This window comes from Aotus nancymaae, unplaced genomic scaffold (genome assembly GCF_030222135.1).
Source record: "Aotus nancymaae isolate 86718 unplaced genomic scaffold, 86718_ANA_hifiasm-v0.15.2.pri h1tg000020l, whole genome shotgun sequence".
NCBI lineage: Eukaryota > Metazoa > Chordata > Mammalia > Primates > Aotidae > Aotus > Aotus nancymaae.
Genome location: NW_026988432.1, coordinates 40,469,632 through 40,484,840, shown reverse-complemented (window position 1 = coordinate 40,484,840; position 15,209 = coordinate 40,469,632). Strand labels below are relative to the sequence as shown.

The following is a 15,209-nucleotide window of genomic DNA, read 5'->3' as shown; positions in this document are numbered from 1 at the left end:
TCTTCAATCTCTCATATCCTTTCTTCTGCTTGGTTGATTCAGCTATTGAAACTTGTGTATGCTTCGTGAAGTTCTCGTGTTGTGTTTTTCAGCTCCATTAAGTCATTTATATTCTTCTGTAAGCTGTTTATTCTTGTTAGCATTTCGTCAAACCTTTTTTCAAGGTTCCTAGTTTCTTTGCATTGGGTTAGAACATGTTCTTTTAGCTCAGGGAAGTTTGTTCTTACCCACCTTCTGAAGCCTGTTTCTCTCAATTCATCAGACTCATTCTCCATCCAGCTTTGTTCCCTTCCTGGTGTGGAGTTGTGATCCCTTGGAGGAGGAGAGACGTTCTGGTTTTTGGTGTTTTCATCCTTTTTGCATTGGTTTCTTCCCATCTTTGTGGATTTATCTACTTGTGGTCTTTGAAGTTCGTGACTTTCAGATGGGGTCTCTGAGTGGATGTCCTTTTTGTTGATGCTGAAGTTATTTCTTTCTGTTTTTAAGTTTTCCTTCTAATCATCAGACCCCTCTGCTGTTGGCCTGCTGGAGGTACATTCCAGACCCTCTTTGCCTGGGGATCACCCATGGGGGCTGCAGAACAGTAAGGGTTGCTGCTAGTTTCTTCTTCTGTTATCTTCGTCCCAGAAGGGTACCTGCCAGATGTCAGCCTGAACTCTCCTTTACGAGGTGTCTCTTTGGATATACAGAGGTCAGGGAACTGCTTGAGGGAGACAGTCTGTCCCTCACTGGAGCTTAAGTGCTGAGCTAGTTGCTCCGGTGCTCTGTTCAGAGCTCTGGCCAGGTACGTGTACGTCTGCTGCAGTGGAACTCATAAATGCCTTTTCCCTGGTGCTCTGTCCTAGGAAGGTGAGCCTTTATTTATAAGTTCCTGTCATGCTGCTGCCTTTTTTCAGAGATGTCCTGCCCAGCAAGGTGGTAGTCTAGCCACAGTCTGCCAGCAGAGGCGTTACTGAGCTCCTGTTGGCTCTGCCCAGCTGCTGTGTGAACTTCCTGTTAGAGCTGCCTTGGTAATGGTGGTCTGCCTCAGTAATGGTGGACTGCCTTGGCAATAGCGGACTGCATCGGTAATGGTGGACTGTCTTGGTAATGGCTGACGCCTTTCCCTCCACTAAGCTAGACTGTCCTGGGGCCAGCTGCGCTTGCTGCGAAACTCTTAATCTAGAGCATTTCAGATTGCTGGTCTTTGTTAGGGGTGGGACCCGCTGAGCCAGATCACATGGCTCCCTGTTTCAGCCCTTTTTTTTCAGTTGAATGGGAAGCCCTGTATCCCAGGCGTTCCAGGCACCTGTTGAAACAGCCACCCGGATTTGTGCGAGTTTTTGTGTGGAGACCCGCAGCGCTGGCTGAAACAGCTGTGCTGGAAACTAATGGTGCTTTTCGGCCCAGGAATCTCCTGGTCTGTGGGCAGTAAAAACTCATTTGGAAACGTGGTGATCACTCACACTCTGCATTCTTCTCACTGGGAACTGCATTCCAGAGATATTCCTATTCAACCATCTTGGATTTCTCTCCATAAACACTTTTCAAGCTTCTGTGTGCATCATGTTTGTTGATGTTCCATTGGTTAAAGCAAGCGACATTGTTGAACTTTTCATGAGTGATGAACACATCACTGTCTCTATTCTTCTCTATATTTTGTGTATATTTAAGCATTTCCACAGTATAAGTTAAAAAGACTGTTCAAGCATTGAAAATGGAACCACTATATGATCCAGCAATCCCACTTCTGGATGTTCACCAAAAAGAATTGAAATCAGGATTTTGGAAAGATTGGTACTCCCATGTTTGTTACAGCATTAGTCACAATAGTCAAGGTGTGGAACCAACCAAAATGTCCAGTGATGGATGAATCAATAAAGAAAATATCCTATATACATGCAGTGGAATATTATTCAGTCTTAAGAAGAAAATCTTTACATTTCCTACAACTTGGATGAAATTGGAGGACATTTTGCTAAGTGAAATGGCTGGTCACAGAAGGACAAATACAGCACATTTTCACATATATGAGGTGTCTGAAATAGACTCACAGAAACAGAGAGTAGGATGGCCATTGCCAGAGACTGAGGAGAGGTGGTGAAAGAGAGCTGCCAATCAGCAAGCATAAAGTTTTAGTAATGCAAGATTAATAAGTTGTAGAAATGTGCTATACCACATCATCCTTCTAGTTAACAATATTGTATTGTACACTTAGAATCTTATTTAAAAAAAAAATAGATCTCCTGTTGAATGTTTTTACTACAATAAATAAAAAGAAAAAAGTTCTTAAGAAGAATGTTCAGGTCACTCCATGGCCTGAAAGACTGGTAGAAGTGCTTACAGATGTCACCTTAAGCCACTCCTAACTGCTTTCTTGGTTACATGGGGATGTGTAAGCCATCAAGACTGGATTCTGGACCCTACTTGCTCCTCGCCCAAGTTTTTAGTTTACAAATAGTGTTCTACATTTAAAGAGTTAAGGCATATTTGATGAGAGGTCCAACAAATGAATCGCTCCATCACTTGGGAGAGAGTAGAGATCTTTCAGGACTGGCTCTATCTCACTTTGTGTTGCCATGGAGAATGTGCATTGCACTTGTATTTGATTAGGTCTGACCCTTACCATGGGTCCTGAATAAGCCTCGGGTTAAGAGCTATACTCTCCAGGTGTTTTTTTTTTTTTTTTTAGCTCCCAGCATTCCTGACTCTAAGTTGTAGTGCTCACTAGAAACTAAAGCATTTGGAAATGCCACCATAGCCTTGCATGTGCAAATGAAGTCTCTCTTCCTGTCATCACTGGGCACTGATGACTCTAGAATTCTTATTATAAAAACAAACCTATGAGTGAACAACAGCCTCTAATTTCTTGTTATGTTGTCCCTGACTGCCAAGCCCGAGGCTGCCCTTGGGTCTACCAAGATTCTGTAGCTAACTTGCTCTTCTTTTTTTAAGTAGCTTGATGTTTTGTCAGTTATCTGAACTTCAGAAAGCCCCAACTGTGCTCCATGTTATGATGTTGCCTTGATAATTTTTTCAGATTTTTCTTGTCCTTCAGATTTTCTGGTTATCTCCATCTTCCTTGACAAAGGGCAGTTAAAGAGGATTTCACTTCATGCATACTATGTGCCTCTCTGAAAGGAATTATGAGTGGAACATTACTTGATCCTTGGACCTCTAAGGTTAGATAAGGAATTAGAAATATCTGAACTCTAGCCCCTAATCTTATCCTTCCAAATGTGTGCTTAATAAGAAGCAGAATCAAGACATCAGGTCAGAATAAGTTCAAATGGTCTAGAATTTTAATATATAGAAATGAAAAAAAAATATTTGGCTAGAAACACTTAAAAATGCTGTCCTTTGTTAGGTGTGTGGTTGTTCTCAAACTTTCCCCATGGAATGTCATTTATAAAGTTGAGATGACAAATGTGCTCAACCAAATGCATAATATCATTTTAGTTCTTGCAGTTACAGTGCAGAAGGAGACTCCTGGGAAACAGAATTTCCCATGAGACTTTGTAAAGATAGAGCTTTAGATTAACTTTTATCAATTCTTGCCTCAAACCTCCCAAAATTATGTTTGACTGGTGAATTCTAGGGTAGTAAAACAGTCAGAAGTTTGTTAAATTATCTTCACTTATAAGAGTTTATTATAAGATGTATCTGGCATGTAGATGGAAGAGATTTCATGAAAGCTTGAGCTGGTGGAAACAGAGTGGGACAGATAAGGGTGGATACACTCCTGGTAAACAGTCCATGTATCTCAGGTGCTGATATGTCCCTGTGAACTGGAATGACAGTGGCCAACCTGGCCTTGCCTCAGCCAAGCTCACACCAGAACGCAGATTTGAAATTTTAGACATGAGAGTGACGGATTTTGCAATAGCCAGATTTTCTGCAGATAGGTGGTGTTAAAGCCATATACTGTGGTTAGCTATCTAAATCTTTATATTCTCCATTCTCTCACATGGCAGGACTGTGTTGTGAAATGTGACCAGAACACCCATAAGACTGGAGAACTTGCATGTGTGGGGACTTGGAACCATGTGATTCCATGGTTGCCAAGTCGGAGAGACTGCTGGACTTAAATGAGCCTGGCCCATTTGGGCTGTGAGGTGGCCCGACCCACCAGTTCTGTGTGATTAAGGAGTTTATGGGCATCTTAGGTCACTTCCTGTGAGAGCATGGATAGGGGAAGACTGTCATATTCATTGAGTACCGCAAAGAAGGCCCTATATTAGATGCTTTACACAAGTTACCTTTATGTAAGTGATTCTCATCACAAATCTGCAAGGACAATTCTATTAACTTCATTTGATGAGCCAGAGAGGGTGCAAGTAATTTGTGGCAGGTCACACCTGGCTCATTAGTGCCACAGCCAGCATACACACCAAGGTCTAGTTAACACCAAAACTTGTATTCTTTCTACTGTCTGGTTTTAAGTAATGTAGACATAGGCATAAAAATTAAAAAGGCCAGAGATAGAGTCCCTGGCTAGAAAGAGCGATCACAGATGAGGAGCAGAGCTGGATGCTAGAAGAGAGATGGAGGAGAGTTATGCAAAAGGACAGTTAGTTTTAATGTGAGGTGAGAAAGCCATGGTGTAAGATCCAGTACAGAGTGAGATTAAGAGACAGAGAAGCTGGTCGTCTGCAGAAGGTACTACCTAGACACAGGACCAAAAATATCCCTTGGAAAAAGGCAAAGGGTAAGAAAGAGTGTGGGGCCAGTTGGCTCAGGTTTCCCCATGTAAGCCAAAGTGGCAAAATGCAAGCCAGTTATTCTGCACAAATATGTATCACTCTTAAGAAACTTAAAAAAAATCTAGGAGTCGTCTATTTGTGTTGTGTGTCTTTGTGACTTGTGTGTGCCAACTTCTAGTAAAACTGCAGCCTCCACCCAAAACCCTGAACCAGGCTGCTGAGAGTAGCCTGATAGTGCAGCAGCTGTCAGCCAAGATTGTGAAATTGAGCGGTACCTGCTATTGGACTAGGCCTCTTAGAAAGATTTATGAGTGAGACCAGTTCCCATTCACCTGTATCTTGTGGCTCTAGCCACTTTTGAGCACCCTCTTTGGGAAAGCAAATTCACTGGGGACCAGCCACCACTAGGCTTCAGGAGGGATTCAGGTTCATGGAGCAGAAAAGAGGCAAGGGTAGGCAAGGAGAGATGAAGGCCCAGGAAATGGAAATTCTGGGGTGCGGAATTATTTAGATTCCATCCGATTACAAAAATATTTCTCCCACTCACTGGTCATATTGACTGCCCCCTTTCGTGTCCGTTTGATGGGAAGAACCCACAGTGGCAGGCATCTTCCAGTGCCCAGCCTGTGTTTGGCCTGGACACGTGTGTTTGTAAAGACCTGGCAGGGAAGCTGAGGCCTGCCTTGTGGGAAGACAGAGTTAAAAATCTCTATTAGGACAATCCTGAAATGCAGTCACACCTAAGGTCTGTGAAAGGATGCCAAACCTGACCTTGCACTGGGCGCGCTCTGCTTTTCCAGGTGGCGCTCAGGCATGAGGATGGCGATGAGACTGCGGAGCCACCCCCCAGCGGGCGCCGGGACCGGAGGAGGGCCAGTGTGTGTTCCAGTGGCGGGGGCGAACACCGGGGCCTGGATCGCAGAAGGAGCCGCAGGCATTCAGTGCAGAGCATCAAGAGTACCCTGTCGGCTCCCACCAGTCCCTGCTCCCAGTCAGCACCCAGCTTCAAGCCCAGCCAAGTGCAAGATCTGCATGAAAAGTAAGCATTCAGTTGGCAGTGGAGTGGGGTGCAAGGATGCCACCCGAAAGAGAGAGGAAGGCTACAGCCCACAGGTGCCCACCACGCTCTCCTTTCTGCTGGCCAGTTTGTCCCCCCAGAAACCCTGCCCCGACATTGTTCCCTATGTCTTCTGGACCATTAAACCACCAGCCAAACATCTCAGGGAATTTCCCATGCAAGGTGGCCCCTGGTGACTTTCACAGACTTGATCTTACTAATCCCAGGAACTCTTTTTCAGCTATCTGTTTTTTAAAAGTATTATTTGCCTCTCAGTTAATAACTGTTCAGAAAAACCATGTTTAATCAAATGGGAAAGACTTCAAAACACAAAACTTTGGCCTAGAAATAAATGGTATGCCACTGTAGGAATGTGAGGTTGGAAGAGTCTTGCAATAGTCCTGACAATACAGGGCTATCTCCGGGTTGGTTTTAGTTAAACAGAATGATAACCCAGAAAATACTAATTTCAGTAAATACTAATTCCATCATTTAGTCTGAAACATTTTTATTGAGTGTCTGTTAGAGGCTAAGACTATTCAAAGCCATGAAGATATGTAAATAGAAAGGTACCATCTCTGTCCCTGTGAGCTTCATGTTTGGGTTGGGAGGAAGAATAAGAAAGGTAGATAGAAAAAAAAAATGTAACAATTGGCAATCCTGTGAGATATTATGTGTATTTAAAGTATAAAGTTTGACAAAATCTGCCAAACCAGAGTGATTCTATAATATAGAGGTACAACAGAAGGCTTGCCATGTCTGCTTCAGGGTGTGGGTCCAGTTATATCTTCCCAAATGGATGCTCTGAGGTCACTGGGATGATGGACTTTAGGGACCAGTCCCTCCCACCCAAGTCCACAGGGGCCAACTGACACATTCCCATCCTGCTACTGAGAGTCTGAAAGTAGTAAGTGCTCATACCACTTGGCTGGAGCATCCTCTCCCATCATAGAGATCCTTCTGGGAGTCAAATTTAGGTTACCAGGCTACATGACAAGGAATAAAATCACTCAGAATAAGTTGGATGACCTTAAGAAAGAGTGATCAAGATATGCTCCTCCTCTCCATCTCTAAGGGAATACCCCACCGGCAGCAAGAGGTGCCCCAAACAATCTGATTCTCATGGGATCATTTGAGCAGGATCCAGGCCATGCCTTTACATGCCTGTTATCCCAGAAGAGGGAGGAGGGCCTTGGCCTGAGAGAGATGTGCAACCATGATCCATGTTAATACCCCTCTTCTACCTCATAATCCCAGGTGCCCTCTCCCTACAGATTTTTAGGTTTCTGAGAGTATGTTTACAACAATCTCTATTTTAGTGAAAAGAAGACCTAAACTTCTAAACAGATTAAGGAACAGTAGCATTTACCATGAGCATTACATCTTGTCATCTAGGACCTTAAAGAAACTCAGCCAGTTCTCAAACAAAAAGCCCTTGAAGCTCTCTTCCAGCTGGCTTGAGAAATTAACATGAAGAGAGTTGAGAAAATTGTATACAGCCATCTGAATAAAAGCCTATGTATAAAACCACTGAAGATGCTGAGGGTAGGAGCTAGGAGGACCTTGTCAGTAGTGCTGGATGTTCTCCTGCTCCGTTGTGTTTGTTCCTTGTCTGTTTCTTGCTGTTATACTTTTCGAGGATCCCTGTGTTGTGAGTTCAGATGACAGTGCTTTGCAGTAGGCTGGCAAGGATGATGGTATGGAAGTGGACCGTCCTGGGCACAGTTCACAGTCTTGAAGTGCTGGGCTCTGTAGGGTCTGAAACAGGAAGCCAGAGATGCTGCTCTGAATGCCATTTGCTTCATTTTTTTGGAATTTCATTTTACTGGGATTATTACTTCAACATTAATTTAGTAGCATTTGAGAAAAATATAGTTTGCAGCTTGTAACGATGGATGACATTGTATGCATCTAGATTGATGGTCATGAAGTGACTTCATTTATGAAGCCTGTTGGAGGGATTTTGCCTGTGGCCCCAAAGTGATGGCACGATTTTGATGAGGCAGGAGTGAGATTGTGGGAAGGGGTGGTGAGATGCAGAATGGGAAATGATTTCTGCCCAGATAGCTTAGTCACCTGCTCAACATCTGTGCCTCAAAACCGTACCTTAGAATCAAGTAGCTCATTGTGTTCTGTCCCCTGCAGACCTTGAAAGACACAGAAGCATGCCTAATGTACATTGCTCTTCAGCTCTGCAAATGCCTTGGCTGTACTTAACATTAGCTTGTAGCAACATGCCTGCAGATACCACACATGAAGAATTTGGGGATGGATTTTATAACTCAGTGATGCCAACTTTTATAAACAAGGTAGAAATATGTTTTAGAAGGGGGTTCATGTTGTTCTAAAAAATATATAAGACAGTCTCCACTCAGATGGTCCTTTTGCATTTGAATTTAACTCTCAATCATCCTCTGTAAGATTCAGAGAGGACAGGTGTTATTATCCTCATTGTACAAGTGAGAAAACAGATGAGGCTAAGTGCTTTATTCCAAATCACAGTACTAGGGCTGAGCCATGGGGTAAGTCCATGTCTTTGGCCCTTGGCTCTCAATGTCCAAAGTATTCAAACCGCTTCTCAGCCAACCACATCCCAGCCAACCACTCCTAAATGTATTCCTTAAGTGAGATGATTAGAGAGACAATTTGATTTACATACCTGATAGGTATTTATCTTATTGAGGTAAATACAAAAATTTAAAGACTTGCAAAGGAGAAATGCTTAGTCTTCCTGTAGACTTAAGCCAGCTATATGCTTTAATTTTACTAAAGACAAATAAGAGCCTGAACTCAGATTGGTTTGCTTTGGTTTCTTAAGAAATAGAACACCACACTGAACATTTGCCCAATAAGGTACAGGTTTATTGGTCATTGGTCAACTAAAACATCTTTATGGGACCATGTGTGCCATAATGAGTTTCATCTTTGCACTTAAAATTTGCAAATTTCATTGGAAGGAGAAAAGAATCTTAGGACTAGAAAGTTCTTAAAATTTATCTAGCCCAAAGCAGGAGCCCTTCCTATCACATTCCCAAGAGATGGGGTACACTTCCAGGTGTGGGTACTCTCTTTCCCAAGGTACCCTCCTGCCCTTGAATATTCTGTTTATCCAGGTTCTTTCTCTGTTGGCAAAAACAGGGCTGCTTCCCGCTCTGTGTGTCAGTCTTTCTGATATCAAACACTGCATGGGACTTAACACATGAACTTTCAGTTTCATCCTGCTAATTTCCACACAACATTCCAAACTATAAAAGTAATTTTGAATTTCATTCAGTCACTAACGTTAACAGTTGTACCATGCAGCTTTTAGTCATGTGTATATTTTAATATACATGGAAGAGTGACCTGGCAGATAGTGGATATTAACAAGTGGTTAGGGAGTATAGGGTCCAGACTAGTGCCACGTGCCTCAGCGGCAGGGTCTGCAAACTCTCTCTGTCAAGGGCCAACTAATACGTTAAGCTTGGAGGACCAGACTGTCTCTGTTACACCTACTCAACTGAATTCTGCCTTTGTAGCACTTCAGCAGCCATTGGCCACTGGTACTGGCATGAGCGTGGCTGCATTCCAGTGACATTTTATTTATGGACACTGAGATTTGAAGTTTACATGTCATGAGATATTATTATTTTGATTTTTTTTCAACCATTAAAAATGTGAAAACCACTCTTAGCTCACAGGCCATATAAAAACAGGTGGGAGGCCAGACATAGCCCACAGTCTGTAGTTTGCCAACCCCTGTCCCAAGGGTCTGGGTTTCTTGAGGGAGGGTGGGGGAAAATGACATTTAATTGGCAAAGGAGAGTGTGTGGAGTATGAGAGAAAAATCCACCATGTTATATGTGAGGGTTAGGGGTACAGTATTCTTAGGTTTGGGATTAGAGCAAGGAAGTCAAAGGAATATTCTGTGAAGAGATTCAGACTCTAGGGAACTTTGCTGATGGCTTATCATGAGATCCCAGAGCACAGAGGAAGATTGAGGGGTTGGAGAAGGGCAGGAGATAAGCTAGATTGAGGGACACATGGAGAGGAGGGGACTGTGTGATGAGTCCAGGGAAGGTTGGACTGTGCAGGGAGGTTATGGAAGGCCGGGACTGGTCACAGTGGTCCCTCCAGGCAGTGGTTCTTGACTAGGGGTGATTTTGCCACCTATGAGACATCTAGACACATTTGTGGTTGTTGTAACTGAGACAGGGTGGTGCGACTGGCATCTAGTGGGTAGGGTCCAGGAATGCTGTTCTGCTAAGCACAGGACAGCTTCTGGCAAATAAAGAGTTATCTGTTTTAAAATGTCAGTAGTGTTGAATCTGAGAAATTCTGCCTTAGGGGAAGGCAGATCATTGGTTATGTTATCCACACGATGCTGAGGTAGAGAGTGTTTTGGCCGTTGGAAGGGATAGAGTTCCACGTTAGAAGCATGTGGAACTCTGTGCACCTACCTTAAATGTTCACGTGCATGGGTCAAAATTGACCTTTTTCAGAGAATATAGTAAATCAGTTAAAACACAGATCTGTAGAAGACATTTCTAGTTAAAAAAAAAAATCCATTGGTATTTTAAGAATGAGTGTCGTGCAAACAGTATTTTTTAAAGGAGATACGAATTGTCTTCCCCAGCTGACTGGTCAGATGGTTTACAGTAGAGTCCTTTTTTGATTTTGCTTTAAGTCTATTTAGCAAAGTTTTATACTTCAAATTCTCAGGAAATATGCTTGAACCCTTTTAGGAGACCAAGGCTTGCCTGCATCTCTTGTTACTCTCAGTAACTGAATTGCCCAGCATATCCAATTCTAATTGGCTTCATTCATATCCATTATTCCAAAAAATTGACATAATGGAATGTGACACCAGCCTAAAACAAGTTGGCAAGAAAGAATAATGATTATATAAGAGAGGTGTGATAGTCTACAGCCAGGTGTCACGTACCTGTCCAGAGGTAGAGTAAGCTGGCACAGTCTCACCAGAAATGTTCAAGTGGAGTCAAGGAATCAGCATTGAGAAACAGCAGTGGGCAGCTCTCCTCTTGGCTGGCAATATTGTCAACTGGTGGTCAAGAAGGAAAAAAGTTATATATAAGAATTGCTATTTTTTTCCGTGTAAGTTAAATGATGGTTAAAGAAAAATTGCCTAATATATGTTATACAGAAGTCTTCATTCTAATAAATGCAAAGCGATAAGGATATATAAATGGGTTTTGTGGGAGTCAGGAGTTGTGCCTAGGCCTTGAGCTTATAGTCGGGAGCACAGCAGTCTGACCTACAGACATACTTGACCCTAGAGCAGCAGAGAAAAGATGTGGCCTGGCGTCAGCTGGTCCAGAAGCAGGAGAGACCATGCTTAGATGGGCTGCAGGTCAGGAGTACTGGTGTGGGAGTGGAGAGCCCACTTGAACTGCAGGGAGAAGTCTGGTGAGGGTTTCATGTGGGGCAGGGTGCAGAGACCAGCACTGGAAGCTCAACCCACACCTGACAGAGAACAGACCATAGCTCCTAAGGATGAGGGGAGCACTCAGTCTTCACAAATCCTCACCAGAGGGCTGTTTAGAATCACTATGGTCTTGGGCATAGGGTGGAGGTATTGAAGCATTGGGAAGGCAAGCTCAGAACCCAGCTCTCCCATAATAGCTCTGTGTCAATTTGTATATGGCCATTGGCTCAATAGTAGGCACTGAATAAATAGCAACTCTACATGTTTTTAAATAAAAATGATAGGATTTAAAGATATGGTGCCAACTATGTGATGTAAAATGGGGAGAGTTGTACCATATATTGCAAAGATGAATATAACAATAACAGTTACAACAACAGCTAGCCTTTACTGGGCACTTAATCACTTACCAGGCATTATGCTGAGCACTTCAAGTGTACAAACTCCATTTCTGCTATTATGTCACGATATAGGTACTGTTATTATTGCCGTGAGACAGGAAGGGAGGCTGAGGCACAGGGAATTGAAGTACCTTGCCCAAGGTCCCACAGCAAATATATGGTGGAGCTGGTTCTAGGGTTCAGGTGGTCTAGCTCCAGAGTCCATGTCCTCATCATTCTCCTAGATAACCCTGATTTCTGTGATTCTGTGGAAATAAATACTAGCTGAGTACTTGGCAATTAGTAAGCAGTTAGTAAATGCACACTGCTGTATTTATTATTGCATCTGTATTTTTCATATCAGTACATTAAAAAATTATTGTCTAATGTTCCATTATATAGATATACCATATTACCAGAATGCTGTCATTTATTTTGCTATGGCTTGAGGCATTTTCCCCTTACCTTCCAGTGTTCCTAGAGGAAGGTCATATACCAGTTACTCTGCCATTTTGCCTTTTAGTGCACGTGCTTGAGCCCAGTCACCCAACTCCTGAGATCTTATCTGAGAAGCTGCTGATCACTAGGTTTATCTGTTTCTATCTCTTAGGAGACTGCCTTTCCCTGGCACCAGCTGTGACAAATTATTATTCTAAGGAGACAGTTTAACAACTGTCTGATCATCACCTGATGGTCACTGGACATTCCTGGAGTCGGGGGACACTCTCCTTCCCTAGTGATGTCTACCTAACTACCTACTCTAACACCAGCTTTCATGGAGGACTCACTTTGTGCTGGCTGTTGAACTAAGCAATTTTACATATATTGTAAATTCCATGAAGAAGGTAGAAGTATCATACCCATTTTACAGGTGAGGAACTGAGACACACAGATTAAGGAGCTTGTCTCCAGATTACAGAGGCTCTGTTGGGTTGGGACCCAGGCAGTCAGAGTCCACAGCCTGTACTCAGAACCTAACATACCTGAAACTACTCTCTGAATCTATAGAATGTGTTCAGTAATGAGAATGTTTTATCTTTTGAGGGTGGATTAGATTTGTTGAGAAAGCAAAACATCACTCAGGGCCAATGTTTTACTGGAACTTGGTAATCCTAGTCAGCTCTATTTTTTAGTCACTGTTTGATTTTGATTCTGAAATCTTACTGATTTGCTTGTTCTCCTCATAAATGGGCACTGAAGAAGACATTTTAGGAGGGGAATTCTGAAAATGTTCAGAGCAATAGCTGTAACACTGGAACAAGGCTTTCCAGTTAATCATAAGTAACTAACCACTACCTTGGCGATGGAGTAAGGGAAGGTATAGAGAAGGGAAACTCATAGCTGAAAGGAAGCCACAGTTAACTATCAATTATGGGGAGGCTGCGGAGGAGCAGAGACCTAAGCCATCCTCACTTTTTGAGGGTTCACAGTTGGTGCATACCAATTAGTGGCCCAGCAGGAGGTAGGATGAGGGTAGCCAAGCCTTGGGGCTGTGCCTCTGGGGTGGGAGCTGGAGGGAGGCAATTAGAGGCGTGGTGTTTTCTGTTTTCCAGCAGGAGTGAAGAAGAGTTTTGGCATCTCTTCACCAGCCACAGGAAGCAGTGGGCAAATCGGGGAGCCTAATTATGGAATTGTGCTGGGGAAGTGAGCTCATCTTCCCATGTTTTGACAGGAAGGAGGTGTGTTTAAATGCCCAAGTTTTAAGGCAGCACAGTTTCCCATACCTTGTCCACAAAACTTCATTACCAGGATTACGGAATTCATCCTGGGTCTGCAGTAGAATAGCAGAATAGTAGAGCAGCCCTATCTCTTTCTTGGAAGCAGCTGGCAATGAGCAATCTATTTGCAAGCAAAAGACATACCGTGACATGAGGTGTTATACAATGTTCATCTACAAAATCTGCAACCCAGGCGACCTGCTCAGTCCTGGCTCCTGGAGGAAGGCTGGCCATGTTCAGTGAAGGAGCAGCAGGTGAGATGGGGCAGGTGAGGCATAGATGTGGTTGTGTGTAAACTCAGGATGATGCTACCTGTACTCCTTAATACGGTGGTGGGAGAGTTAAAATAACACAAATATATGCTTTGCCTAGTGCTGTTATTATCATCAATCCATGCCCTGGAGCATTCACGGATATTACTCTGTTAAAGAAGGTAATTGTTAAATGAATATGAACATGAATTGGGGAAAATATTTTGTGTACCCGCATAAACATGCTAGGGGATTTCATAACAAGTAGATTAACAACCACAGGTACCATGAGTGGCAAGTAGCTACTTGGGAAGATTTATCTGATGGTAAGTGACTTGCTATAAATGGGATTCACTGACAAGGGTGGTGACCTCCTGACAAAAGTATGATTGGAATATAGCCAGTGATTCAGCAGTGTCTAAGAGATGCATGCTGAGCATTGAATACCAAAGGGTGGCCTGGAGAGAAGAGGGCTGGGAAGGCTGGAAGAGTGAGCTTAGAATGGGAGAAACTGTACTGACTAAAGGCAGAGGCACTGGGGCATGAGGAAGAAGTTACTTTGCAATGCTGCTGATATCTGGGGCAGGAATGGTTTCTCAAATATTTGCTGTGACCAGATTGCAAATTTCTCGTGGGTTTGAACTTTCCTGAATTGAATCTTGGGATCTTTCTAGGTTTTAAAGAAATTGGCCTAATTTTATACTTAAAGCCAAGTGGAGCTACTGATGAATTTCAAGTGATTAAGTGAAAATCAGTGTAGTGTTTCTGCAGGAGCATTCTGGGCATTCAGTGTGGGGAGTTCACTGGAGGAGAGCAGGCTGTACAAGGAGATTGGCACCAGGCTTCTGCTGGTCCAGGAAGGCATGCAGAGGACCTGACTGAAGCAGGGGCAGAGAGAAGGGAAAGTAGGTGGAGGTGATGAGAATGCAGGAGGCTGTGGTTTGTGGGACAGTGACTGGATTGCATGGTGTCAAAGACAAAGGGGCCTGAGGTGATTCCCCAGCAATCAGTAACCTGGGCCAGTCAGTAAGCTCTGGGAGGTATCTATGGATCACGTGGGTGGAAATTCCCATAGTCAACTGGATAGGCAATTCTGGAACTCCCCTACCTGTGGGTGATGACTGAAGCTCTGGTTCAGGGGTCCTAACCCAGGAAAAATAGACTGTATGAACAGATAGGTGGTTGGGGAAAACCCTGCAAGAGAATGTACAGAACTTTCATCTCATAAAATGAAGAAACTGAGAGCATCAGCCACATTCCAAGTCAATGAACCTTGGCGTTGGTTATCATCAAGTGTGACTGTTTCTCAGGCTAGAGTGGACTTAACGTTGTACAAGGGCTCTGGAAGAAACAATCTGTTGACTATGGGAATGGAGGTGAACACACTTCAGACAGAAAGTTTCAAGTTTCTAGTTGAATCTTTGACTCACTTTGAGAATTTTCTTCTTTCAGTGCCAAGCTTCCCTTTGACCTGTCCGAACCTTACATCTCCTGTAATATGCACCTTCTCATCTGTATTCTGAATGTTCACAGCACTTTCTTATAAGGCTTAGTCTTTGCTGGCAGTCCACCCAGGCATGGGCATGGGTCATCCAGCTAGAGAATAAGGATCTCTCTATATAGCCCTGTGCAACTCCCAGGATCCCTTTGGAGGTAGAGCAGGGGATTTCTAAAGAATACTGAGCTGAGTTGATCA

General features: G+C 43.4%; 1 protein-coding gene across 8 annotated transcripts in view; it reads left to right on the top strand.

The window, feature by feature from the left end:
* Window positions 1-15,209, top strand: part of FHOD3 (formin homology 2 domain containing 3) — a 496,822-nt gene that overhangs the window by 339,592 nt on the left and 142,021 nt on the right. For all 8 annotated transcript variants that reach the window (XM_064379256.1, XM_064379255.1, XM_064379250.1 and 5 more), the window contains one exon: window positions 5,483-5,721. In XM_064379256.1, coding sequence (XP_064235326.1) covers window positions 5,483-5,721 — 239 coding nt within the window. The remainder of the gene's footprint in view (window positions 1-5,482; window positions 5,722-15,209) is intronic.